This window comes from Lissotriton helveticus, chromosome 10, assembly GCF_964261635.1.
Source record: "Lissotriton helveticus chromosome 10, aLisHel1.1, whole genome shotgun sequence".
Taxonomy (NCBI): Eukaryota; Metazoa; Chordata; class Amphibia; order Caudata; family Salamandridae; genus Lissotriton; species Lissotriton helveticus.
In genome coordinates, this window is record NC_136071.1 from 203486886 (window position 1) to 203514817 (window position 27932).

General features: G+C 48.2%; 1 protein-coding gene across 4 annotated transcripts in view; it reads right to left on the reverse strand.

Moving 5' to 3' along the window:
- Positions 1 to 27932, reverse strand: part of USP42 (ubiquitin specific peptidase 42) — a 525507-nt gene that overhangs the window by 408992 nt on the left and 88583 nt on the right. For all 4 annotated transcript variants that reach the window (XM_078665145.1, XM_078665143.1, XM_078665146.1 and 1 more), the window contains exon 3: positions 6907 to 7107. In XM_078665145.1, coding sequence (XP_078521271.1) covers positions 6907 to 7107 — 201 coding nt within the window. The remainder of the gene's footprint in view (positions 1 to 6906; positions 7108 to 27932) is intronic.

Consider the following 27932-nt stretch of genomic DNA (forward strand, 5'->3'; position numbering starts at 1 on the left):
ACCCCAACAAAAACAGAAAATAATCTAGTTGTTATATATTAAGTGAATGTGGAGAGTGTAGCTCACTGGTTAGAGGAGGCAGACCTGGAAGCAAAGATCAGCCCAGGACCAGGGTTCAATTCCCGGCTCGGCGGGGTCTTGAGTCCTAAAATGTCCATGGACTCGACAATTCTCGCTCCGGTGCCTACTCGATTCACGGGTTCAGACTCTGCGACTCTGGGCAATAGCTTGCTTAATCTCCACAACAGCCCCTCGCGGCGGGATGCCTGGCTTTCACCTTGTGGATACCCTGCCGGGGTTATCTCACAGGGGAATACCAGGACGGGTTCCCTAAGCAAGCGCTTAGAAACCGCTCGGTGATTTGCGCTATATAAATTCCTGTACATTTACATTTACATTTACATTTGAATCTCAAAGTGGAGGCTCACCTTGCATCACTGGTCTGGTAGCCTACCTTTTACTATCCCAACTAAAGCAAACAAACCAGTTACTTACCTTCGGTAACGCTTTTCCTGGTGGATACAGTATCTGCCTCTGGATTCCTCACCTTATGAATATCCCCTGCGCCAGCATTCCGCAGAAACTTTTTTCCTACCTCTCCACGCCAATGAGGTCGTCACAATACCATGGCTCTGCACGCGGCTCCGCATGACGTCACTGGAGCCATAAGAGGACATCGTCGGCGTGATGATGTCAGTTCCATCCATTTTTTTCCATACAACCGAGGCAAACGGGCGGACTGAACATAAAGACAATGTATACATAGTACACGGTATTCACACAAATACACACAGTGTAAAATGAAATAGGAAAGCAGAGACAGCAAACATTCCTATAAACCCACATAAAGACAAAATGAGGCAATACAAAATGACAATATGAAATAACCATACTAACCAATACCTCTTTTAAGGTATAAAAGGGTGGACAACGGGGAGGCGGGTGGGTCAGTGATGAATCCACAGGCAGATACTGTATCCACCAGAAAAAGCGTTACCGAAGGTAAGTAACTTGTTCTTCTGATGAATACCTCTGCCTGTGGATTCCTCACTTTATGAATAGAATCCCTTAGCAGTTCCACTCCCGGAAAAGGGTGCCCACCCTTCTATACCAAAAGGTCTTGCAAAACAGAGCGTGCAAAATGGCGTCCTTCCTCACTTCAGAATCCAAACAGTAATGGTTCACGAAAGTATGGAGGGAGGCCTAAGTTGCGGCCTTACAGATGTCCAACACAGGATCACCCCTGGACAAGGCAGAAGTAGATGATTTAGCCCTGGTGGAGTGAGCTCTAATGCCTTCAGGAGGCTCCTTACCAGCCAGAGCGTAGTAGATATAGAAACTAATCGCCCTCTTAGGATCCAATCGGTGAAGCCTCTCCTACTCCTTGGAAGGGTGAGGGGAGTATAGAAAGTAGGGAGGTTAATGGACTGTCCTAGATGGAAGGGAGTTACCACCTTAGGCAGAAAACTGCCCTGGTCCTGAGGACCATCCTTTCAGCATGTATGGTCAGAAACGGAGGCTTTGAACTCAAAGTCTGAAGCTCACTCACCCTTCGTGGCTGAGGTGATAGCCACAAGGAAGACCGTTTTGAATGACAGCAGTCTCAAAGGACAACTATGCATAGGTTCAAATGGGGAACCCATGAAGAAAGTTAAAACTAGATTTAAATCCCACTGGGTCATAATAAAAGGAGTGGGAGGAAACATGTTAGTAAGCCCCTTAATGAACCTTAAAAGTATCCGAGAATTAAAAAGAGACGGCTGATCAGGCAAACAAAGAAATTTAGATAAAGCCGGCAAATATCATTTTACAGTAGCCACAGCACAACCCTGCTGGGCCTAATGCAACAAAAAACAAAGAAAGATGAGCTTTTAAAGGATCAATAGATTTCTCTCCACACCATTTAACAAATTTAGATCATCTGTAGGAATAGATAGACTTGGTGGAGTGTCTCCTGGACGATAATATAACATCCGCCACATCAGGCGGGAGAGAGAAAGTGTTTAGGTTGCCCCGTTCAATCTCCAGGCCTGAAGGTGCAGGCTCTGGAGGTGGGGGTGTAGAACCTACCCCTCCGACTGCGAGAGGAGGTCTACCCTGAGAGGGAGACGGAGCGGAGGGTGCAACGAGAGGTGAAGGTCTGTGTACCACACCCTTCTCGGCCAATCCGGGGCGATCAATATGACTTGGGCACGGTCTTGGCAAATCTTCCTCAGAACCCCAGGAATCAAGGGTATGGGAGGCAGCGCGTAAAGGAGTTGTGAGCTCCAACTCAACTGAAACGCATCCCCAAAGCTCCCTGCCTCAGAAACTGGAGACTGCAGAATGAAGGGCGGTGCCCGTTCTCGAGAGTGGCAAACAGGTCCATCCGAGGTGTTCTCCACGTCCGGAAGATGTGTCAAACCACCTCCAGATGAAGCCTCCACTCTTGATCGGCGGAGAACTGCCGACTGAGACTGTCCGCACGTACGTTCAGTAGCCTGGCCAGATGATTTGCCATCAAACAAACGCGATGGTCCTCTGCCCAGGACCAGAACCGCAACGCCTCTCTGCAGAGACGGTACGGCCCTACTCCTCCCTGCTTGTTGACGTACCACATCGCAGCAGTGTTGTCCGTCAGGACTTGAACCAATTGACCGCAGAGAGAAGGAAGAAAGGCCTTAAGCACCAAACGTATCGCCCGCAATTCCAGAAGGTGGATGGGTAGCAACCTTTCCTCTGGAGACCAAAGACCCTTGATCTCCAGATCCCACAGATGAACACCCCACCCTAGGGTAGAGGCATCAGTTATCACTGTGGCCACTGATGGAGGAAGATGAAAAGGCTTTCCTTAAGACAGATTACCCTCCACGCTCCAACAAGACAGATCCGCTGCAGCTTCTCTGGTGATCCTGACTGACTCCCTGTGATCTCCGTTGTGCTGATACCACTGCCTGCGGAGACCTCACTGGAGCGCCCTCATGTGCCAGCGTGCATGGTTGACCAACAGAATGCAGGAAGCGAACATACCTAGCAGGTGAAGGACCTTCAGAACTGGAACAACCACTCCATTGTAAAACAAAGGAATTATTTACTGAATGTCGAGAATCCTTTGCGGAGGCGGAAAAGCTCAACACACAGTGGGATCCAGTACTGCCCCTATGAACAGATTGCGCTGTGAGGGCACCAGGTGAGACTTGGGTATATTTATCGAAAAACCCAATTTGTACAACAGCTGGGTTGTTACCTGCAGATGATGACACACCATCTCTGGAGACTCTGCCTTCAGAAGCTAGTCGTCCAGGTAGGGGAAAAACGGGATCCCCGACCTCCTGAGATGGGAAGTAACCACTGCCATCACCTTGGTGAATACTCGAGGTGCAGTAGTAAGACCAAACGGAAGGACCGCAAACTGTTAGTGTTGCGAACCAACTGTAAACCGGAGACACTTCCTGTGCGACTTCAGGATTGGGGTGTGAAAATACGCATCCTGTAAGTCGATGGACACCATCCAGTCCTCTTGTTTCAGCGCCTGAAGAACCTGCGCTAAGGTGAGCATCTTGAATCTCTCCTGCTTGAGAAACAGAGTCAAGATTCTGAGGTCCAGGATAGGACGCAACCTGCCATCCTTATTGGGAATCAGGCAATACCAGGAGTAGCATCCCTGACCCCTTTCCTGCTCCGGAACCACCTCTATCGCACCTTTTTGTAACAGGGCAAGAACCTACTTCTGAAGGAGAAGTAAATGATCCTCCGTGCAAAACCCTTGGCAAGGAGGATGAGGAGGAGGGAATTCCCTGAAGGGAAAGGTGTACCCATTTTCACCCAGATCTAAAACCCAAGGGTCCGAAGTGATAAATTTCCAATCCTGTAGAAAATGGGTATGCCGGCCTCCCACGGGACCTACATGATCCAGGATGGCGGATCTAGGGCTGCTTTCCTGCATTACCAGGAGGGATTGGGGAGGTAGAGGAGGAGGAAGAAGGCTGATGTACGGTTCCACGAAGACAACCTCTGCCTTTACCCCTATAGGATTTGTACAAGGGGTTTTGCTGCTGTTGCTGCTGCTGTGGCGGTCTATAACCACGAAAGGAAGACTTCCCGAAGCCACGGTATTGTCTATAGCATAACCTTTCGCCTGAGACTGCAGGCCCAAAGACTTCGCTGTGGCTATACTGTCCTTAAATCTTTGCAGAGCAGTTAACTTTCCCTCCAAACAGTCTAGACCCATCAAAAGGCAGATCAAGGGCAGCCTGTACATCGGGAGAGAATCAAAGACCTCAACCACGCATGTTTTCTTGTTGCAATGGATGAACCCATCACCCTGGCAACCGAATCCGCCGTGTCCAGGCCAGACTGGATGACCTGGCGAGCCGCAGCCTGTGAGTGTGCCAGCACCTCACTCAGATTTCCCCTATCCTCCTCAGACAACTTAGGAAGAAGTTTTTTGGCAGAGTCCACAAGGGCATGAATATATCTACCTAACAGACAAGTGGCATTGGAAGACTTCAGAGCCATGCTAGCCAATGAAAAGACCTTCTTTGAAGACTGCTCCAGCTTCTTGGAATCCCTGTCAGCAGGAGCCTGCGGAAAAGCACCTGTGGACTGCTTGGAACATGAAGTCTGCACCACTAAACTCTCAGGAGAAGGGTGAGATGAAAGGAATACCAGATCCCCTGGAGCAGGTCTATATCTTCTGGACACCGACCTTGAAACTGCAGGAGCAGAAAGCGGGTTGCGCCACACATCAAGGATTGGCTCGGTCAATGCTTTGTTGAAAGGCAAAAGTGGTTCAACCACAGAGGAAGGAGAATGAAGCACCTCCGTGAGTAAATTAGGCTTATACTCAGCCATAGGAAGCTGCAAATCCAAAAGTTCAGCAGCCTTCCTTTTCACAATATGATAAGTTGCAACCTCTTTGGAAGGAGAAGCCTTCTGAGAAGCAATATCCCACTCTGGGGAAGTATCAAGCCCACTTGCCTCACACAATCTATCAAACAAATCTTCTGTATCACAAACTTCTCCTTCCTCTATCTCTTTAGCCTGGTACTGCTCCTCCTTCAGCAACCTCTGCGCCTCTCTCTTCGAGCGCATCTTCGGTTGCAGCGTCGGCGGCGCCACACACGGCGTCAATGGCTCAAGGAGCGGCGTCGAAGGAGGGTCTGCTGTAGTAACCAGCGCTGAATTAATCCATGTGGGTTCACGGGATGGAGCCGGGGACTGTCCATACGTCGTCAACATTCTCGGAGCCGGAAACTGCCAGGACGGTGTCGTCGGCATAAATGGCACAAAGCGGGCCTGAGGATACTGGTGAGGCACACCCAAACTAAAACGCATAGGACCCATGGGACCCGAAGGCGCTCCAGAGGGGTACGAGGCCCTGGCAAACACGCCATACATCGCATTTAAAAAATGCAATGGATCTGAGCCCAGCCCCGAAATTGTGGGTACTGTGCCAGTTCGAGAACCAAATGAGGTACCTCTGGAATCGGAGCCGCCGGAGCCACAGGTGCCCAAGGAACCTCATCATCAACCGGATTCGACACACCCTCAGGAGTCGGAGAAAATCTCGGCATCAGAGACTGCTCCGGAGTCCCCTTATATGAAGGAGAATGAACCGGAGTCACCTGAGGAGACACTGAAGGAGAGCAAAGTCCTTTACTCGACGTCGATGGACTGGAGAAGGCAACCTCGAAGCCACAGTCTTCGACAACCGGCGCTGAGATGCATGCCTCTTCTTCAGAGTCGTGCGAAGTCGATGACCTTTACTTTGATCTTTTACGACCCCTTTTATCTTTCCTTGCCTTTGCCATATACAGCTTGGCCTCCCGTTCCTTCAGAGCCTTCGGATTCATCTTCCTACCAGAAGAACAGCCCTCGACGTCTTGGTTAGAAGATAAACACCAAAGACAGTCCTCATGAGGGTCAGTGACCGACATATGAGCCCCGCATTCCTTACAGGGCTTAAAGCCCGACTTCCTCGGTCAAACATGCCAAAACAGAGAGAGATACAATCAAAATTAAAAGTATCCAGCCGAAAGTATTGAGAGTCCCAGAAAAAAACGCTAGCGTCGACAGAGCAGAAAAAAGGGAACGGACGTCATCACGCCGATGTGGTCCTTTTATGACTCTAGTGACGTCACGCGGAGCCACATGCAGAGTCATGATATTGTGACGACCTCGTAGGCGTGGAGAGCTAGGAAAAAAGTTTCCATGGAATGCTGGCGCAGGGGATATTCATAAGGTGAGGAATCCACAGGCAGATGTATCCATCAGAATCATTAACAAAAGCACTGCAATGCTAAAACTTAGTTTAGGTGCTCATTTTTTCCAAGCTACATGGCATACTGGTGGCCTTCCAAAGTCCCAAATAGCAAGGTTGTAAAATATGCGAATTATTACTGCAACCAGGGGGAACCTAGGGACACTGGAAACAATCAACGCAGCTTTAAATATTTTTTCTCCACAAATCTTGGATTAGATACTCACAGACTACTAAAATTCAGAGAATGTGGTTTAGTTAAAAGGCGGGCAGAAAATTTGCTGTACTGGGCTAGAGGCTTTGGAGCTCATTGGTAAATGATATTAAGGATACGACTGTTCTGCTGAGCTTTAGAAAAGCTGCAAAAATGTCTCTGTTAAGAACTGATTGTCAAAGCTTCCTCTTTATACGTACATCTTTATGGGTCTATAGTGAAGCCTACAGACAATTAAAGTTTGTGGAAAGGGGTGAACTGCGGGAACTTAAGATGCTTATTCACTGATAGACTGTATGGAGCACACATTGATAGACTGTATGGAGCACACATTGATAGACTGTATGGAACACAGAATCATGGAGGTTTACAGGTTCACCAAGATTAGAGTTTCCTAAAATAGTGGCTACTTAAATTAAATTACGGGACGTGATCAGGTTAGTGTACTTACATATGTTGGTGTGTTCGTGAGACAGCATATAGTTTGCAAGAGGTGGTGTGTACGTCAAGCACTGTAAAGCAGAGTTTACAAAACATGTATTGCCAAGATTCTGGAGTCCAGCTCCAACACGATGTACTTGTTGCCATTTCAAACAAATCTTCTCTGATGGAAATAGGATTTTCTGTGGTGGAGCAATTCCATCGCCAGAACCTACGGCAAAACAAGATTAACATTTGTACTAATTGTCAATCAATAAGCATCTATTTGCCACACATCCAAAATCAACGTTTTATTAAAAATATGTGATGCCAAATAATTGCAATTCTATTTTAAAACCATAGTATGCAATATAACCGTAACCCTCAACTCTACCTGAAAAGTCAGTTCAAGTGTCTGTCACGTTTTTTGCCAAAATTCTAAGTTATGCCAACTCATGATGAAGGTGACAAACAAAACAAAAACACATTTATCACGTCTTGGATTCACTAAAGTGGATACTGTGTTAAGCTGTGTTAAAGTTGAGGCATATTTTTCTGTATGAACCATTTCACAATAGGAGAGAACCATTCACAACGGTCAGGCTTAGTCTTTGTGCACCCACTTGCACACATGGGCTCTCTGGAATAAAATGTTTCTCGTTTCCTTTTGTTGAAAAGCCAGGCGTGGTATAGAATTTTCTCCATGCGGATACACCAAGTTTGTGTTCCTTATCATTTAGGATAAGGAAAAAGAGCCACGGTTCTGAAAATAACTGAAACGTGACCGTTCTTCCATAACATATTCTGGTTAGGGCATTGAAATAGATATTTGTTAGGCAGGAGCTAAAAGTGGTTCCCACATATCTAACATTACTCAGAAAGCAGGAGTTATGCTGAGCATTAAGAAGCTTGAACAATCCCATCATAAATTTCACTACCACATGAGACTTAAAGAATCAAACAGTATTGGGAACCTCTGCTGCACTACCTAAAAACAACACAGACAGACGAGTGAACACCACGCTGAACGAGGTGGTAGTGGAAAAAGTGTTGTTTTACTATAAATTTTTTGTGGGCGAATGGACTTGGGGTGCCGCTTCTAAATATGTATAAGAAATGTACACAGGAACTGCACACTTTGAAATGTTGAACTGTACTATAAGATGCCTAGGACCAGGCTGGGAGAATTTAGGCGAAGGCGATGATAATGTACACTCCTACAGAACTAAGGGTTACACACGAAAAGTCTTGATGTCGGTAAATTATGAGATGAAACATTATACTGTATGAGCTTGAGTTGTAATGTAAGTGACACTGTGCTTTTTATTGATGCTGTCTAGGCCTAATTAAAAAAAAGTCAAATCATACAGTGCAGCAAGCATCTCTTCCATGAAGATAAATCATTACCAGAAGACCAACCCATATATACAATAGCATAATCATTTCTGTACAAGTAAGAAATACATACATTCTAGTAATCTAGCAATATAAAAGGTTCGATTAATCACAGTGATCTAAAACATTTGCCTTAATTCCATCAAACAAATCCAACATGTTTCTCTTAACATTAAGTTGCCAACTTGAAGAGTTCACTGAAAGGTTTCTTGAACCCATAGCTCCTAACCATATTTTCTACTAAGGAAGTTTCACAGTAAGGATGGAGGTATTGTTAAAGGTTACTAGCTTCTCAGAAAAACAACCAACCTAACCTATAACCAAACCAAGTTTCCCTATATAAAACTTCCAAAAAAGATAATGTTCTAGAAAATGCAAACAACATATGCAAGTCAAGTCAAAGAAGCTTTATTTCGGCCATTTGTTCATAAAAGCACATAAGAGACAATACAGTACATTTAGTAAATCATTAAAGGACTGTTAAAAAAGTCATCGTGCAATTTATGTACATGGGTGCTATATTAAACATGCATTTGCAATGCAAAAGGTCTCGCAATTACTAAGTTTGAGCTATTGGCATTGCATATGAATTTTTTTTATTTATGATTTTGTTTTTAAAACATAAATAAAAGGCATTGGTATTGATAATGTCAATTGATTAAATGTGCGTAAATGCGCGACCTATTGCATAGCAAATGTTTGGTTTTGTTAGGTACGGAGAGATTAAGTGGAGGGGGTAGAGGGGTAGTAGAGGTGTAATAGAGTGTTAGAGGGGTGGTAGAGGTGCGGAATGGTGGTAGAAGAGCTGAGCTGTAGAAGAGTGGTGGAATAGTAGAAGGGTAGTATAGGGGTAGAAGAATGATAGAAGAGGGATAGAGGTGTAGAAGAGGGTTATAGTGGTAGAAGAGGTGGTGAGGGGTAGTATAGGTGTAAAAAAGTGTTAGAAGAGGGGTATAGTGGACTGCAGAGGGGTAGCAGGGTGGAAAGGTAGTAGAGGGGTAGAGATGGGGTAGGGGTGTCGAAAAGGGTTCATTTGGTGTAGAAAAGCTGTAGAGGGGCAGGTAGATGAGGTGTTGAAGAGGTGTAGAAGGGTAGAAGAGGGATAGAGGGAAAGAAGGGTGTAGTAGAGGGTTAGTAGAGTGGTAGAGGGGTAGTATAAGAGTATAAAAGTAGAAGAGGGGTAGAAGAGGGTTAGTAGAGGGGTAGAAGAGGGTTAGAAGAGGGGTAGATGAGGGTTAGAAGAGGGTTAGAAGAGGATTAGAAGAGGATTAGAAGAGGGTTCGAAGGGGGTTAGAGGGGTAGTGGAGGTGTAATAGTGTTAGAGGGGTGGTAGAGGTGTGGAAGGGTGGTAGAAGAGTTGAGCTGTAGAAGAGTGGTATTAGAGTAGAGGGGTAGTGTACTCACAAGGAATTTCTGTCAAGGTTGCAGAGAAAGAAACAAAATCGACAAAGCTAGGGGACACACTGTACTCACTCTCTCTAAACCTATGTTTTGGAAATATGAAAAAACGCTTGGCACTTCTTTAGAAACCAGTGCTTACTATTGTACTATCTGTTCCCCTAATGTTCTCACTGTACTTAATGTACTAAAACAAACCATGAACATAGCTGCAAAAAGTGGAAGTTTAATTGTAAAAATATTTTTTAACTACTAAAGCCTTACATGGACTGATGATACATTCAGTTAAAGTGCAAGTAACTACATTTTAAATCATACTGGTCCGGCCTAGATAATCATGAGTGTACTTGCCATCTTAAGGCATGTTTACACCTGACCCGCTGTTCGTGGTTGTGTGTGTGTGTGTGTGTGTGTGTGGTTGTGTGTGTGTGTGTGGGCTCAACAGTAATTGAGTTGATTCTTTGTGAAGGCACTTTTTACAACAGTGAGAGTGATATTTGAGAGTTAGTGAGAGAGTCAGTTATTGAGAGAGTTAGTCAGTCAGTTAGAGTGAGACAGCCAGTTAGTCAGTGAAAGAGTGAGTCAGTTAGTTAGTGAGAGAGTGAGAGTTAGTGAGAGAGTGAGAGTCAGTAAGAGAGTTAGTCAGTGAGAGTCAGTTAGTGAGTGAGAGAGTCAGTCAGTCAGTGAGAGTTCGTCAGTTAGTGAGAGTTAGTCAGTGAGAGTGAATGACGAGTGAGAGAGTGAGTTCGTAATTTTCTTAGTGAGAGTCAGTTAGTGAGAGAGAGTCAGTTAGTAAGAGAGAGTCAGTGAAAGAGAGTTAATGAGAGAGTCAGTCAGTGAGAGAGAGTTAGTTATTGAGAGAGAGTGAATTAGTCAGTGAGAGTGAGTCAGTTAGTGTGAGAGTGGGAGAGACTGTTAGTGATAGAGTGAAAAAGTCTGTTAGTGAGAGTCTGTCAGTGAGAGTGAATTAGTGAGTCTGTCATTGAGAGTGAGTGGGAGAGGTTTGTGTACTGTAGACACAGGTCAGATGTAGTGTGAGCGGTGTATGCAGTGCCTATATATGTCTTTGATGTATTGCGAGTAGTGTGTTAATCAATGCAAGGTCAACGAAGTTATTTCAAAAGCACTTTGCTTATTAGTTTTTTTTTTTTAGGGAGGGTGTGGTGTATCAGTTTTTTTGATTAATATGAGGTGCACTGTAAGAGGTGTGTGCAGTGCATACCCACTGAAGATTTAATGTGCGATGTATGTGCAGTGTGGCTAGACCTGAAGTTCAGTAAGAAGTGTGAGGGATATACTTAAAAAGTGTATTAGGAAAGATGTGTGCATTATAAGGGACAGACCAGAGGTGCAGTGTCTTGGGCGAAAAGCATCTTCACAAAAAAATACAAAATATTCTACGGGAAAAAAAAGAAGAACAAAAAAGAAATATATGGAAGAGGACTGGATCCATTTGATAAATACAATGCCTTGCACTGACTGCATTTCGATTTTGTGGTGTGGGCTGATGCAAAAATTTCAGACGTTACACAGGAAAAGTTTTGTAATTTGCTTTATTTACCTAAATTGGGGGCACCACACAGATAGAACAGTGGGGGAAGTGACTTTACTATATCTATTTCTCGAGCAAGATCTGGTGTAATGAAGGATGGCGTTGTGCTGACTATTTCGAGCGGGTGAAGGTTTTCAACATATGGATGTGCTAGGCGAATTGATGTGCAAGTTGCAGAATTGTACAAATTGATGTGAAAATGCGTGTTTGGCAGGAGGAAGAATGTAGTATACCGCATGAGGTAGCTTTAACCCCTTGCATGCTGATGACGGCCCCCATCCGTCATGCACTACGGCACTTGTGTGCTGATGACGGCTGGGGGCCGTCATAAACCCACCCACTCGCGATTTTGCCGCACAGGCGCAGAATCGCGGCAGCATGCAAGGGGTTAAATGTGTTGCAGAATCGTACAAGTTGATGTGAAAATGGGTGTTTGGCAGGAGGAAGAATGTAGTATACCGCTTGAGGTGGCTTTAAATGTTTGAATATTGAATGTCTACGATTTAAGTGATCATGGTTCTGCGACTTACAGAATCCTTCGGATGGCAAATGGTGATCACTTTCGCGGCCGCTTTGATGTTCTCAGTGGCCGAACGGCTCATTGAGAACATCAAAGCGGCCGCGAAAGTGATCACGCAGGCTGACAAATGGTGCGCCATCAATACATTTACTGTCTGACATGTTTATGCAGCCTTTTAAGTCTTGACCTGCACTGTAATGCCTTCTGCTGTGCTCTTGAAGCCTCGGGATGTGGGGAGACCCGCCGACACCCACCTCTCCATCCTTGAAGCCTTAGAGCAGCCTGTCCATACTAGGTGACCGCACAGACCATCTGCTTAATTCATTTAAATGCAATGAGATGTAAATTGTCTTTGAACTTTTCAGTTCCATTTATTTATATTGCATGATCTCCCAATAAAATCTGTACTCCAGAAGCAGTTTGTAGAAGTCAGTTGTATCAAGGACAACGCCGGCTGTTGTACTCTTGCTTCCAAGCAAAGCAAGTTTGTATTAACTGTGAAGCCACAGCAGGCAAATTCAAAAGACTATACCGTATGCTGGATTTGCTTGTTCCCAAGTCTAGTTACTGACCTATCCGCAGATGCTTGGCACTAGAACTGAGAATGGCAATTACAGTTCTTCACCCTGGTTCTGTCTTGGGCAAAAAGTGTCTTCACAAAAAAAGACAAAATATTCTACGGAAAAAAAGAACAAAAAAGAAATCTCTGCCTAAAATATATGGAAGAGGAAGGGATCCATTTGATAAATACAATGCCTTGCACTGACTGCATTTCGATTTTGGATAGCAGTGATAGTAAAGTTAGCAGGACACACTGGCAGCAGAATTATCAGGATAGTAGTGACAGCGGTGTGAGGATAACAAAGACAGCAGCAGGAGAGCAGTGATAGGAGTGTGAGTAGAGCAATGGCAGTGGGATAGTAGTGTGATCAGCATTATTAGAGTATTGACTGCACTATTAGGAGGACAGTGTTAGTAGCAGTAGGAGCGCAGTGATAGCAGCAGCATTTGGAGAGCCGAGACAGGAGAGTTACTGGGAGAGCAGTGACAGCAGCTGTGGGAGAGCAGTAAAAGTAGTGTTCGCAGAAAAGCAGTGACAGCAGCGTTAGTAGGTTAGTAGTGACAGCATAGTCAGTAGGAGAGCAGTGAGAGCAGAAGCATGAGATCAGTATCAGCAGTGTGGGAAAAACAAAGAGTCGCAGCAGAGCAGTGACAGTAGTGTAAATAGCAGTAGTAGAGTAGTGACAGAAGTAGTGGTAGAGTAGTAACAGCAGTAGTAGGTGAGCAGTGACAGCAGCAGTAGGATAGCAGTAAGAGTAGGGTTATCTTGATAGCAGTGACAGCAGTGTGAGGAGAACAAAGACAGTAGCAGCAGGAGAGCAGTGATAGGAGTGTGAGTAGTGCAGTGGAACAGTAGTGTGAGCAGCAGTGTTAGAGTTGTGACTACACCATCAGGAGAACAGTGTTAGTAGCAGTAGGAGAGCAGTGACAGCAGTAGTATTTGGAGAGCTGTGACAGGAGAGTTATTGGGAAATCAGTGACAGTAGTGTTAGCAGTAGCGCAGTGACCGCAGCATTAGTAGGTTAGTAGTGCCAGTCTAGTCAGAAGGAATGCAGTGAGAGTAGTGTAACAAGCAGTAGTAGAGTAGGGACAGCAGTAGTAAGAGAGCATTGACAGGAGCAGTAGGAGCACTGACAGCAGTGGCATGTTGAGAACAGTGACAGCAGTTAGTGGGACAGCAGTGAAAGCAGCAGTAGAAGAGCAGTAAGAATAGAGTTAGGAATAGAGCAGTGATGGAAGTGTAGGTAGGTAGTAGAGTAGTGAAAGCAGTAGGAGGAAAACAGTGAAAGTAGCAGTAGGAGAGCAGTGGCATTAGGAGAGCAGTGACAGCAGAGTTAGAGCAGTGACATCAGCCGGAGAGCATGGACAGCAGTGTGAGCAGTAGGGCAGTGACAGTTGTAAGCATGAGAGCAGTGACAATAGTGTTAGCATAGTCCGGAGGATAGCAGTAACAGCAGAGTGAGGAGAGCAAAGACTGCATGAGCAGGAGAGTATTGATAGGAGTGTGGGGAGAGCAGTGACATCAGGATAGTAGTGATACGAGTAGCATTAGAACTATGACAGCAGAGCAGAACAGTTTGAGCAGTGTCATTATTAGAGCACTGACAGTATAGCTAGTGGGTGAGGAGTGAAAGAGTATTATTAGGAGAATTGTGATAGCAGCAGAAGTATGTAGAGCAGTGACACCAACAGAGCAGTGACAAGAGAGTCTTTAGTGGCATAATAGTTAGCAGGACAGCAGTGTGAGTAGAGTATTAAATACAGCAGCATCATCATCAGAAGAGTAGTTAAACATTGTGCTGTGAAATGTGAGTAAGCGGTTGGAAAACAAGAAGCAAGGTGAGAAATGAAGGGCTTGTATGTGCGCGTAAGACTCAAGTGGAGGATTGTCCCTGTGAAGGCCCTTTCTTATGGGTTTTTACACTGTGCGCCGTACATGTGTTCAGTGGGTATGGGGTTGGTAGATGAAGCGAGGAACCGAGCGTGCAAGGCATAAATGGTTGATATTTAAAAAAGCGAAACTCTGTATTGTTTATTGCGCAGTAAATTATGGTGCACTGTTTGTCATTGGAATAAAGATATATTGCATGAAATGGTTTTATATTTTAATGCAGTGACGGAGAAGGAAATATGTTTAGGGAACTGCCATTATTATAAAGACATTGATTAAAGTAACTCGACTAAAAAGATAGTGTTGTTGTATAGAATTAAAGCTGTTAAAGCAAAATATAATTTTCCTTTGGAGCACTCCCTGCAGGTTTAATTTTTTTATAGTGCGATTAATAGCTGGGTAAATACTGTTGAATTTTGATAATTGGTAGTGTAAAACATGAAAGTGGGAATTTGCTAGGTGTGGCATAAAACCCTGTGAGTGATTTGCATTTGTTTGTTTTAAGCAGTTTTTTTTCTCTTTTTGAAAGTACAGCTTTATAACGACAAAACAAGAGTTACAATGTATCGAATTTAAATAAATTAAATGTACTCTGTGGCGCATGGATGTAGGAATGCTCTTGTGCTAATGGAAGCAACCTCCTCGGACTGATGTTCCCAGAAACCGTTAGAATGTGAGTAAACGACTGGAAACAGGATGTGTTGAGACACCAATGCTTGTTTTTTGTTTGTGATCACTTTCGCGTCCGCTTTGATGTTCTCAGTGGCCGCGCGGCTCACTGAGATCAAAGCGGCCGCGAAAGTGATCACGCAGGCTGACAAATGGTGCGCGCGCCCGGCGCACATGCACTGTACCCGATCCGCTTGAAGCCTTTGGGAGCACTTTCAGAAGCCCCTTACTTAATATTTCGCATAGCATCGCTTACGCGATAGCTAGGCGAGACCTAAAAAGATACAAGTCTGATTTGTGGAGAGTTTTCTAATTCGTTCTTGGGTATACTCTCACACAGCAACACTCAATGCTAAGCGTAGGTATATAGGGATTATCATCACGAATTGTGTGTTCTACCTTAAATACACGGGAGATTAAAATATTGTGTAATAGAACAAATAGCCTATTCATGCTGTATTAAAAACTCCTAGCGAATCTAAAAGTGCTATTGACTTGTCTAGTAAACAGTTAAACGGTGTTAAAAAACTACTTGAAAAATATAGAAAATATATATATTTTCTTTAAACCAATCAGAGGGGGGCGTGGCTTGACCGGCGATGTGAGCTGACGCGCTGCTGCGGAGCTCCCGCCGCCGTTGGGCCTTTAATTGGCAATCAAAGCGGATTTTGGGGTGCCCGGACCCACTCCACACCTCCCCGGAGCCCCCGACAAGCTGGGCAATCACTCCACGTGTGGCGCCTCCGAGATACGCTTGGTGGGAGGCAGAAACAAGCAGACAGCTCAGTCCAGGCGGGACCTGCTTGTCCGCCCGCCATCTTGCGACCCTGGAGAGGCGGCCTGCGGTGGGGTCCAGCGGACACTGCGAGCGCCGGCGGACGCTTGCTGGTGCTCTCCCCGCCCATCCATTGAGGGGAGACTACCGATCACTTACCTGCGGCCGCTCCGGTAAGGAGGAAGGAACTGGCTGACCCCCCCGGGTGTTCTCCGCGACCGGCGCGCTCGGCGCCCCGCGTTCCAGGGCGGAGCTGTGAGGCAACGGGGCCTGCTGCCCAGGCTTGACGTCGGTCGGGGGTACTCCTGACCTCGCTCCCCCGCGCGCTGTGGTGGGAGAGCGGAGCTGCGGCGGGGAGCGGCTGAGAGGACCTGCGCGGAGCTCCGACGCGGGCGGTGCCCCCGGGGCACTTCTGAAAGCGGACGGCGCCCGCCATGATGCAGGCCTGCATGGAGGCCCCGTGAAGGTGCGGCAGTACAGCGGCCCCTCTCTGTGGGGAAGCGGAGACCCGGGGCTGCTGCGGGTGGCGCTGTCCTGTGCCGGGCCCCCCCCCCCGAGAAACTGCGGACTCCCTTGAACGTTACCAGCAGGAGCTGACTGCAAGCAGTGCGTGGGATCCAACTGGTGTGCGAGGTCTATTTCCTGGCCTGCTAGGCCTCTTGTTCCTGAGGCATACCCCTGGACTGGAGGGCCACAGCGGAAGGACTGCTCCGCGTCGGTGCTTTCGAATGTGAGGTACTGTTGTCTGGTGGACCCTGGTCTACCTGCTCTGCTGTGGGGGGAGTGCTGGGAGCTTGCTACTGCGGGGGGTGACGGTGCAGAGCCCGGAGCCCTCGGATGCATTAGGATTTCACGCCAGTGTCCCTTCCCCCCGCTTCTAGCCTTGTTCGCACGACCTACCTCGGGCAGGGGCCCCGACACGGCCTGGGCGGCATTCTTTAGGCCGCACGGACGATGACACGCACGAACAGGAGCAGCAGGGCGGATCCAGCGCCGACCCCCAAGGGAAACCCGGTGACGGCCATGTGGGGCAAAGTGGGAGCGCCGGCGGCCAGTGGGGGCACACCCGCGGAACTGGTGGATTCACCTCCGGTCACACAGGCATTCATGGCCGCCTTCATGACTGACCTTAAGGCCGAGATCGGATCCCTGAGGACAGAGGTCCACTCATGCGTTACAGAGCTCAGGAGGGAGGTCACGGAACTTGGGGACCGCGTGGACAGTCTGGAGAGGACCGCGGACACGCGCACAGAGGACCAGGAACACCTGTGGCAGCGCCTAACGGCCCTAGAGTAACAAAATATTGAACTCCAAATCAAGCAGGAGGACTTGGAGAATCGGGGTAGACGAAACAACCTCCGCATTCGCGGCGTGCCACTCGGTGAAGAAGGGGAGGACGTGATGGACTTTGTGGCACAACTCCTCCACGAGGTGTGAGGCGATGAGGATGTGTCGCCTCCCACACTGGACCGGGCTCACCGGGTGGCAGCCCCCGCGGGGAGATCGGGTCTTCTCCCGGACATCCTCACGCGGGTGCATTTCTTTGTGGAGAAGGAGGAGATCTGGAAGCGTGTACGAGACAAGCCGGATCTACAATACAAGGGCCATAAGATTCAACTCTTCCAAGATCTAGCGCCCAATACTCTGAAGCGACGACGCGCTTTTCGCCCAGTAACGGAGAAGTTGCGGAACATGAACATCTCATACCAATGGGGCCATCCCTTTGCGCTTATCTTTCAGTGGGAGGGTAAGCGTAAATCCTTGCGGTCCTACAACGAGGCGGCGCGGCTCCTCAACATTGCGGGCTCTCCCCCGGGGAGTCCCTCTAGGCACCCTTCACGCAAGAGAACATCGCTTGCCCCGGACTGGACCACGGTGCCGAGGAGACAGCGCGCGTCTCCTGCTGACGCACCAACAACCAGCCAAGCCAGGCAGGACGTCATCGCCCACATTAGAGCTCTAGAGGAGGCGGAGATCGATCATGCGGAGCGCTCCCCTGCGGAGCGGCCCTCTACACCGTGAGGAGGACATCGCACATGCGGCAATCTACTTGAGGTACTGTTTCCTCGCACTCCTCCAGCGGGCGGGGGATGGACGAGTGGTGGGGTGGGTTGATTGGACTCCTGATCCCCTTGTGCTGGGCCTGGGAGGGTGGGGGCTCCATACCTCCTAGTGTTTCCGGCCAGTCATGTCCCACCAGAACTGTCTCCTGGGGAGTGACATCCCGATGGACATTCAAACCCGTGGGTGTAGGATGCCCTATTCTGGGGACAGTATACTTTGGCCCTGTTGGCCACACCTTTACGATTTATGCCGTCAGCCCTACAGGCTGCTGAAAGTTTGGTTTCTTCACTTGGCTTTCTTTCTCCTCTTCTTTCTCTCTTTTCTTCCTTCTTCTGTCTACTATGGGGGGATGGGGGTGGTGGGTGGGGGGGTGGGCGGAGTTGGGGGGGGGTGGGTCCTCTGAGTGGGGCATTTGGCCGGTGGATGATCTGATGCGCGTAGCTTTGCTTACCTATCCCAGGGATCCCTACAATGGCGAGTGATGTGACCAGACCCCTTAAGATTTTATCACTCAATGTTAAGGGCCTTAACTCACCTAATAAGCGCCAGCAGATCTGGCACTATTTCCTGCGGCATGACCCGGACATCATCTTCATGCAGGAGACCCACCTTCTCCAGGCTGATACTGGGCGCATGGCGCATCCTAGATACCCCCTCCAATACTGGGCGGCAGCGGACACGAAAACGGCAGGGGTGGCAATTTTGTGCAAAGCTGGCATCAGGCGGGGTACTGACAAGCTCTTCCGGGGTGGTGATGGCCGTTTCCTCAGGGTTTCGGTCGAGGTGGGTTCTCGCCGTCTTACGCTGTGCAATGTGTATGCGCCCAACCTGGCACAGGATCGCTTCCTTCGAGATCTTCTGCGCGACCAAGTCCTCCGGGGTGGGTCCTCTATTGTTCTCGGGGGCGACTTTAACCTGGTGTGGTGCCCTACGATGGTGCGGGCTCCTTTCATGGAGCGGGGGCGATGTCTTTGGCACTTCGCAAACAGATAGGAGACTTGGGTCTCTTTGACGCATGGCGCTACTTCTCCCCGGAAAAGAGGGAATATTATTTTTATTCTAGTGCTCATCGCTCTTATTCTCGCATTGATCATGTGTTCATATCTCACGATCTGCTTCGCGATGTGGTGGATGCTGAGATGTCAGACATATCCATCTCGGACCATGCGCATGTGGAGCTGCTTCTTAGGGATCCGCGGAGCGGCCCTCCTAGGGAACGGAAATGGCGCCTACCCCCGCACCTCCTCAGGGATGCAACGTCGGTTGACGACATCCGCATGGCCATTACCTCCTACTTTGAGTTCAACGATCTGCCGGAGACGCCGTTCCCAGTGGTGTGGGACGCCTTTAAGGCTACGATACGGGGCCATATCACATCCCTTGAGATTGCGAGGGCACGGGAGAAGAGGGCGGTAGAGGAAAGCTTGGTAACAGACCTGCGGGCGGCGGAGACGCAGAATCAAGAGAAGTCCACGCTAAGGATGCGAAGACGCCTGGCCAATCTACGAGGTCAGTTGCGCATGCTACGAGCGAACAGGGCGGAGAGCTCTCTCTTGGCTCTGAAGCGCTTGCACTTTGATGGAGGGGATAAAGTGGGGAAACTCTTGGCGAGACGACTGAGGGTCAAGGCGGCCAGATCCCACATAGCGAACGTGATGCTTCCGGACGGGTCTCGGGCGACGGCGGCGGAGGCTAAAATGGAGGCGTTTCGGGACTATTACGCCTCCTTGTACGCGGCGGCACCACCAGCCCCATCCCAGTCGGAGGAGGTTCTGGAGAACTATGGCGGGACGCATTTGCATCCCAACGCGGCGGAGCGGTTGGAGGAGCCAATCTCGCTCGAGGAGGTGACCGAGGCCATCAAAGATCTGAACTTGGGGAGGACGCCGGGCCCCGACGGCTTGCCGCTCTCCTTTTATCGCCTATTACAGGGTCAACTGAGTCCTTATCTTCTCCGACTCTTAGCCTCCTTCGATAATGGCCAGGGTCCATCCCCGGACATGGGGATGGCCGAAATAGCTCTAATTCCTAAGCCTGGGAAGGATCCAGCGCTCTGCTCGTCGTATCGCCCGATTGCGCTGCTCAATACCGATTTTAAAATATACACGAAGGTGCTGGCTAAAAGACTTGATCCCCACATGCCGGACCTTGTTGACCCTGATCAGGTGGGCTTCATCCGGGGCCGCCAAGGGGCCGATAATGTGCGGAGAATAGCACTCTTGGTGGGGAAAGTGCACCACTGGCGCATTCCGGCGTGCCTCCTGTCGTTGGACGCTGAGAAAGCGTTTGATCGCGTGGACTGGTTGTTCCTCCAAGCGGTCCTTTGTAAGATGGGGCTCGGTCCAAAGATGATTGCCAGGATCATGGCACCTTATGTTGCGCCGCGGGTCAGGGTGAATGGGAGATTGACGGAACCGTTTGCCATTGGAAGAGGGACGAGGCAGGGCTGCCCTCTCTCGCCCCTGCTGTTCGCCCTGGCAGTTGAGCCTCTGGCGGACTTGATCAGGCGAAATCCGGACATTCACGGCGTTAAGATGGGTGGACAAGTCCATAAGGTGGCATTATACGCGGACGACCTCATCCTCACTCTCACGGAGCCCCGACAATCCTTACCGGCGCTCCATACAGTGCTCTGCTCCTTCGAAGGCGCCTCCGGCTTGAAAATTAATCACGAAAAGTCGTGGGTGCTCAACCTTACGATCCCTCAGGCCGATATTCCTTTACTAGAGCGGTTTTGCCCCCATCCATGGACGGATCAACATATCCGGTACCTCGGTCTCTCCCTGACTCCCTCCTTAGAGGGTTGGTCGGCACTCAACTGGGCGGAATGTCGCAAATCCGTCCTCAATGATCTGCAACGGTGGAAGCCTCTTATCCCCTCTTGGCTGGGTAGATTGAATGCAATCAAAATGTCTATATTGCCTAAAATACTCTACCTATTTTAATGCCTTCCTACGCCTATCCCCCTACCGAAGATTAGAGCCTTGCAAAAGGACTGTACTAAATTCATCTGGGGGGGCAAGAGACCCCGCTTCTCTCAGGCACTCCTTATGGCTCCGAGAGATCGCGGAGGACTGGGATGCCCTAATCTGGTGGACTATTACTGGGCCGCCCACTTGCGGTTTGTGATTGAATGGGGCATTAGGCGGAGTGAGAAGGAGTGGCTTCATCTGGATCGGGCGGTCACAGGCCGCACCATCTGGAACTTGGCTTGGATCCACAGGGCGGGACGTCCCCTAGTGCTTATTTGGCGGCTCCTACGAAGACGGTTCTGAACATATGGGACAAGGTGGCGGTACGGAGAGGCCTGACGACTTTCCCCTCGCCACACACCCCCATTGAGGACAACCCATGGTTTCCACCGGCCAACCGCACTGCTGCCTTTCGCAGGTGGACGCGGGAGGACTGTAAAGTCCTTACAGATCTCTTTGACGGAGGCTCCTTCAAGTCTTTTGCCCATTGTCGGGACGAGTTCCGTCTTCCCCCGGAGGCCGAGCTGCAATTTCTCCAACTGCGTCATTGGGCCTTATCGGATGCGGTGTATCCGGGGGCCACCTGGGCCTTCACCCCGTTTGAGCGGCTGGCCCGTTCCGGCGCGGGCACGACGGGCCTCGTCTCTAAGATCTATCGAATTTTACAACATCCACACACTCCCCCTGCTCACCCGTATCAGCGAAAATGGCAAGAGATGCTGGGCATTGATATCGATCAGACACAATGGGCTCGCCTCTGGAGGGATGTCCGTAAAATATACCGCAGCATGCCACAACAAGAGAACGCGTATAAGGTAATGACACAATGGTATTACACGCCACAGCGTCTGCACAGGATGTTCCCCTCTGTGCCGCCCGGTTGCTGGAGGTGCCATCAGGTGCCTGGAGACTTCCTACACATCTGGTGGACTTGCCCCGTGATCGCTATCTTCTGGAAAGAGGTGTTGAGCCACATACGGGGGGTGCTGGGATTTCCTCTGCCTGATGCTGCTAGTATAATGTTGCTGGGAATTAAACCTGCCGATTTGCTTGCCCTGACCCGTAGTGACTGGACTATAGCGATGCAAATGTTGGGTGCCGCCAGACAACTTATTGCCCTGTATTGGAAGAAGGTGGAGGCTCCCCCCCTAGCTATATGGTTTGGCAGAAGGTGGCAGGTCATCACTATGGAGCTGCTCTCGGCTAGGCTGCAGTCCCGCATGACTCGCTTTGAGAAGGTTTGGCGGCCTCTAGTGACTTATCTTTGCAAGAGCGAGTATGCTAGGAATATGCCCCCGGCACTGCGAGCGTTGCATTTAGTGGATGATGCGGTAATCCCCTTTACCCCTCGCGACCTGTGACACTGGAGTGGACCTTCTGAAGGGTGCTCCGCTGGCTGCTTCCCCCCCCCCCCGGGCTCTTTCGTCTCGCTGCCCTGACTGTCCCCCCTAGTCCCCTCTTCTCTTCCTCTCTGCTCCCTCTAGTTTCTGTCTCTACTCTTTTTGCTGCCTTCTTATAGGCTTCTGGTTGAGTGTTGGGCCACTATGGTCCGTTGTTTGTTTTTGTTTGAATTATTTGAAACTGTTCACCTCTCGGGGTGGTGTATAAGGCGGGGTATCGCTGGGGCGTGGTGGACTGCACCTACTGATCTCCCCATTGAGCGACTTGTTTGGGTTCTGGACTGACCTTGATGTGCACGACGACGAAAATAACTGAACATACCAGCACACGCAGAATCTGCGCAACAAGTTATATGACGCGGCCAGCCCCATGAGGGTTGTAGGCTTATCGCTGTGTCAATGTGACCCCTTTTTCTGTGTGTCTCTGAATGGGACTTAATAAAAAAGATGTTGAAATAAACCAATCAGAGGAGAAAAATGTTGTAATACAAATATCATACAGTGCAATAAATATGTCCAAACATAACATAGCAGCATGTGAGTGGGCACTGGGGGCTAGGGTTTTCCTACACTGGTTTTCTTTAGGATGGTTCTACGAATGCACCACATCGTGTAGAGAAACCTAGAAGTGACAAACACAATAAGTGTGTCAATTTCATACATAAGGAGCCTGCGAGCCTCAGTGCAGTGTCTGATTCCCAAGTTTCTGCAAAGTTGTAACACTCACTTGGACCTTGGTCTACCATATGCGGGGCAAAAGAATAGGACATGGGATTCGGTTTCTTCTACTTGGTCGCACCCTGGGCAATCAAGTTTAAGGGCTCCCTGCCATTTATTAGTAAATGCTCTAAGCGGGAGCACCCCATGCCTAAATTGAAGAAAGAGCTTCTTTGCCAGTAATGGTTGGATATAATCAAGAGCCGGTTCTGTCCTATATTGCTACTTGATATCCAGAAACCTAGAGGTCAAGGTACTTAGTTTAGACTTTAGACCATAGGTCTTCAAACTGTATGGTGCGCCCCCGGGGGGGGACGGGGGGGACGGGTCAGCATCCCTTCAGGGGGGCCGCACACTTCACCCCTCCACTTCCCCTTCCATTGTTGCTTCCAGGCGCGAGTCGTGTGTCTCAGACCGGGCTGCTGTAGCTCCAGCTGCTGGGGCGCGACTGAGAGTGTCTGGAGTCACAGGCCAGAGGCGCAACAGTTGGGGGGGGGGGGCGGGGCTAATTTTTCCAGCAATAGGAAGAGTAGACATGCAGGGGCTCTAAGGAGCGGAAAAAACCAAAGCCTTGTTAATGCGAAATGGTCTTTTAAAGACGTGTGAAGTACTTGGTGCGTCTGGCAGCTCCAAAACTGTCTGTGTCAGTGCCCGGTAAGCTGTCTCATCCCGGGCTGACACACATGACGAAGCCCTTTGAGCCCTATGGGCGTTGCACAACTGATGTGAAGGCATTTGTATCCCCCAGGTCTTAGTCAGAAGCCTACATGTGGGCAGTACCCTTATCTGGTTAAAACACACCACTGGGCCCAGCAGCTACCTCATCCCTCTGGTCTTCGCAACTGAAACTTGTCAAAAGAGTATGCCTTTGTTCTGGATTTCTCTTATCTCTGATCCACACTTTGGGGACCCTCCTGCACCCACAGGGTGGGTCCGAACTGCGACCCTTTGCAAGTCGAAACTGGTCAGACAGGAGGTCCTGTATGTTTTTTATGGCCTTTGACATGGCTACCGCCACCGATTAAGATACTGTTAATTCTCACATTATGATAAAATCTGTGTCCATAACATATCTCACTGTTGTGTCCTGCCTCGTGTACCCATGCTCTTCAGCCATGTCTGCGTGGAGGTGAGTGACAAAGGGGGACTACGGATTATCAGTGTTTAGCAATGCAATCAGACCCCAGGGCCCTAGCTGCTGTTGAAACTTGCAGGGAGGGCAGAGATGGAAATGGGACAGCTCACAGGGGAGACTGCCCACTGGAGCTCTCCTCTAGCCATGTGACGTCTAAAACCGGAAGCATGGCAACACCTGCCCGTACCCCACCTAATCATGGATTTTTCAATTGTGTCCGAAAGCATATTTTGTGGAACTTCTTTTTCTTATATCTTGTTTAGGGGCAAGGATGTGGCACAACAGCCAGAGCTGATGACTGTAGAGCTGGGAAACCAGGTTCAATTCTTGATGTCTGCTCAACATCCTGTGATTCTGGGCAAATCACTTAATTTCCCTGTGCTTACAAAAAATGAATGTGTGCTTGTGTAATGTAAAAGATGCTCCTGTAAAGCGCTCAAATACCTTTGGGTCATGTTCGCTCTATATAAAACTGCAAAAAATATATTAAAAAATTTTGTGAGCACTCCCGTTTCAAGGCACTGCTCAAGACTGGAAGTGGAGCTCAACCTAAGTATGGCAGAAGCAACAATCCATCCACACATTGTCTCTGTGGAGAAAAACATGCACTCCCACACCTGTGTTTTGGGAGTGTTTTTGCTAATCTATCCTAAATTTTGTGTTTTATGTGAAAAATAAAGTACCAATTTTCTTGGAGACTTTTCATTTGAACTTTAGAATAAGGACATGGACTACCAAAACTTCAGTTTACTAAACACTCTACCTTTATTTAATATTATTTGCCCTGGGCTCTGCAGGAGGGAATGGCCATCAATGATGCAGAGTGCCAGCTTCCAGAACTTTTTTGTCAGGTGGTGGTGGTGGCGGTAGCGGGGGGGGGGGTCGATGTGTAAAAAGGTTTAGATTGGTGGGCTCGGCCGACAAAAGTTTGAAGACCTCTGGGTTAGAGCTCTCTTCTGGTGTGGTCCGCATATGCTTATAAATGTGCTATTATTGCGTTTCCAACAAGTGTGACAATCAAGTATGGCGACAAATTGGCCCATCGAATCTCCCTAACATGTGCAAGTATGCTTTTGAGAAGAAGATTAAAGTGGTCACGCTTTTCTTCAAGATACATAGACTCAGGTTGTTAGAGTAGTCAACTCTGCATTTTGAGAACACCTCCTTAGCAATCTGTCCTACATCTCAATGAAAAAAGAAAAGAAATGTAATTTCACTCTCTCCTTAAATATCCTTTCCAAAAAATAATTAAATCTTGTTATCTTTGAAACTACCCTATATAGATCTTCAACCTTTCATTTTACTCTTTTTTCTGTTTCAGACATGTCAAATGTAGGACTTTTGGGAAAGGTCTAAAAAAGAACCTTAATTGATTATTTTCATGCAACTTAGTTATTTTTGTCAAACAGCTAGTGTGATTTCTTTTATGCCTTGTAGGGAGGCGCACAAAAAGACAAAACTTCATTTAGGTATGTGGTAAAACCATACAGAATATAAAACTAGCTAAGGGAGTTTCTCTTCAGAGTATGACACTTTCTGATGAGTATGACACTTTCTGATCCGGAAATCTAGATGAATCAAATCTATTTTTTGTAAAATTATAATAAATGTGTATTGGTACCTGCACATCTTGAACCCACCTTGGAAGCAAAGAAGAACTAAACATGGACAAGTGTTAGAATTATATATGGGAGGTAACAGGTAACACTAGTACATCGGGGTAATGCTCCTTAAAAAGATGTGCAATTAGCTTTTCCTGAATTATAGATGGGTGGGGGAAGTCTGGTTGTCAACAAGGATGCTGTTCCAGACTGTGAGAGCATGGAAGGAAACGGCTTATCTTCTGTTGTTTTTCCTTCCTGCATCATTTATTCTCTAGTCCAGCTGTGTCCTGACTCGTGTTAAGGTACTGTATGCCAGAAGTGATTAGTTTTTTGGCCAAGTATTCTGGAGTATTTTTTTAATGGATTTGAAGGTGATACAGCTAGTACTGAAGAACAAGTTACTTACCTTCAGTAGCACCTTATCTGGTAGAAACTCCTATCTAGCTGCAGATTACTTAGCTTAAAATATTACCCATCAGACTGGACCCAGAAAGTTTTCTTTTAGCAATCTTCTTGGGCGCTGGTAAGTGGTGTCGTTCAGCTCTACGTGGCGACGGCGGACACACCGGAAGTGACGAGCGCAGTGCCTATATAGGAGCTACTCTAGCGCATTGATATCAGTTTTGTGACTGTTTTCTGTGGCAAAAGCACAGAGCCATACTGAGGTAATGTGACCAGTGTGATAAAGTAAGGTCCTGAAGGACCTTTTAGAGACTAATGTTACCATCCACAAAGCAGTGAGGATAGGTAAGGAATCTGCAGCTAGATACAGTTTCTACCAGATAAGGTAAATAAAATAGCTTGTTTATCTGATAGATACTTCTAGCCGCATATTCCTTACCTTAAAGTAGATACCAAAGCAATATCTCCCCAGAGGTGGGTCTGCAGACTGTGTTACAAAAGCAGACAGAACGGGCGCAATGGCCATCATGGCTAACCTGGCCAGGCAGTTCGGGATGGACTGTACCCATGGGGAGCAGGGTCAAGACTGATTTGGATATGGCTGGGTCCGGGGTGGCATTGTGAGCACAAAAAGGATGGGGCATAATGAAAGGTCTGGGGGTATGAGGGAACATATGTTGCAAACCTTTCAGGCCTTTCAGTCACAATGGGTCACTTTAACAGGGAGAGTTGATTCAGCAACCACAAGAAAAACAGAGATGGCCGAAAGGTACTTTTTAACTGTGCCCAAAGGAAGGCATTGTTGGGCAAGTAATAAAACAAACAAGAGGACTTCCGACAAGGGTGCTGACAAAGGATAAACAGACCTGGCATCACACCAACCCACAAGTCTGTCCCATTGGCAGGCGTATATTGTTTTTGTTGACGGCCAGAATGACTTAACACACTTCTGGAGGGAGGTCTAAGACAGTCAACTATCATCGCTCAATCTCCATGCATGTAGATGAAGTGTGTGCAGTTGCGGGTGCCGAACCCTGCCATCTTGCTCTGACAGGAGATCCTCTGGAAGGGGCTTTATGATCAGAGGACAGATACTCATTCTCAGGTGTGCAGGATACTCTCCATTCCCAATCCAAAGCCACCAAGATGACTTGGGCCCAGTTGGTCCTGAGCTTTTTGAGAAAAGGCAAGGGTAGTATTAGCTGCAAGGCGTACAGAGGTCTTGAGCTCCACTGAAGACAAAATGTGCCTCCGAGCGAGAGCTGCCTTGGAAATACCAGCATGACATTTTGTGTTCTCTGAAGTGGCGCACAGATCTAACCAAGTTTCTCCCAAATTTCTGAAGAGGCCTTGCACCACCTGCCGATGGTGATGTCATCCGTGATCGGTGAGGCACCGTCGGCAGAGTTCCTCCACTCTGCCATCCAGAGAGCCCGTCACATATTGAAGCACCAGGAAAATGTTCGATTGATCCAGCTACGTCCAGAGACGCAGAGCCTTCTGACACAGATCCCCAACCTCACTCTGCCCTGCATGTTGCACTACCACATGGTAGTCGTGTTGTCCATGAACACCTGAACCAGCCGTCCCTTGATGGATGGAAGAAAGGTTTTTAGTGCCAGGCAAATCATTTTCAGTTCCAACAGGTTTACGTGGAGCTGAGATTCCATCAAGGACCAGAGCCCTCTGATCTTCAACTCTCTCCACATGGCTTCCCAAAATCTGAATTAACACATCTGTCATTATTGTGAGCTCAGGGTGAGGAAGGGAGAGGGGTCTGCCACAGACCCACCCATGGTTTGTTAGCCACCACTGCAGATCTTTTGCAGTCCCTTCCATTATCTGAACCAAGTAGAAGAGATTCCCATGAAGCAGCATCTACTGTGACATCAGGTCTAATTGCAGAGCTTACGTATGCCGGGCATGTTTCACAAGCATGTACATCCTTGTCCAGGCACACATCAAAGTAAATAAACAGTATGTATAGTCCCTACACAGTTTG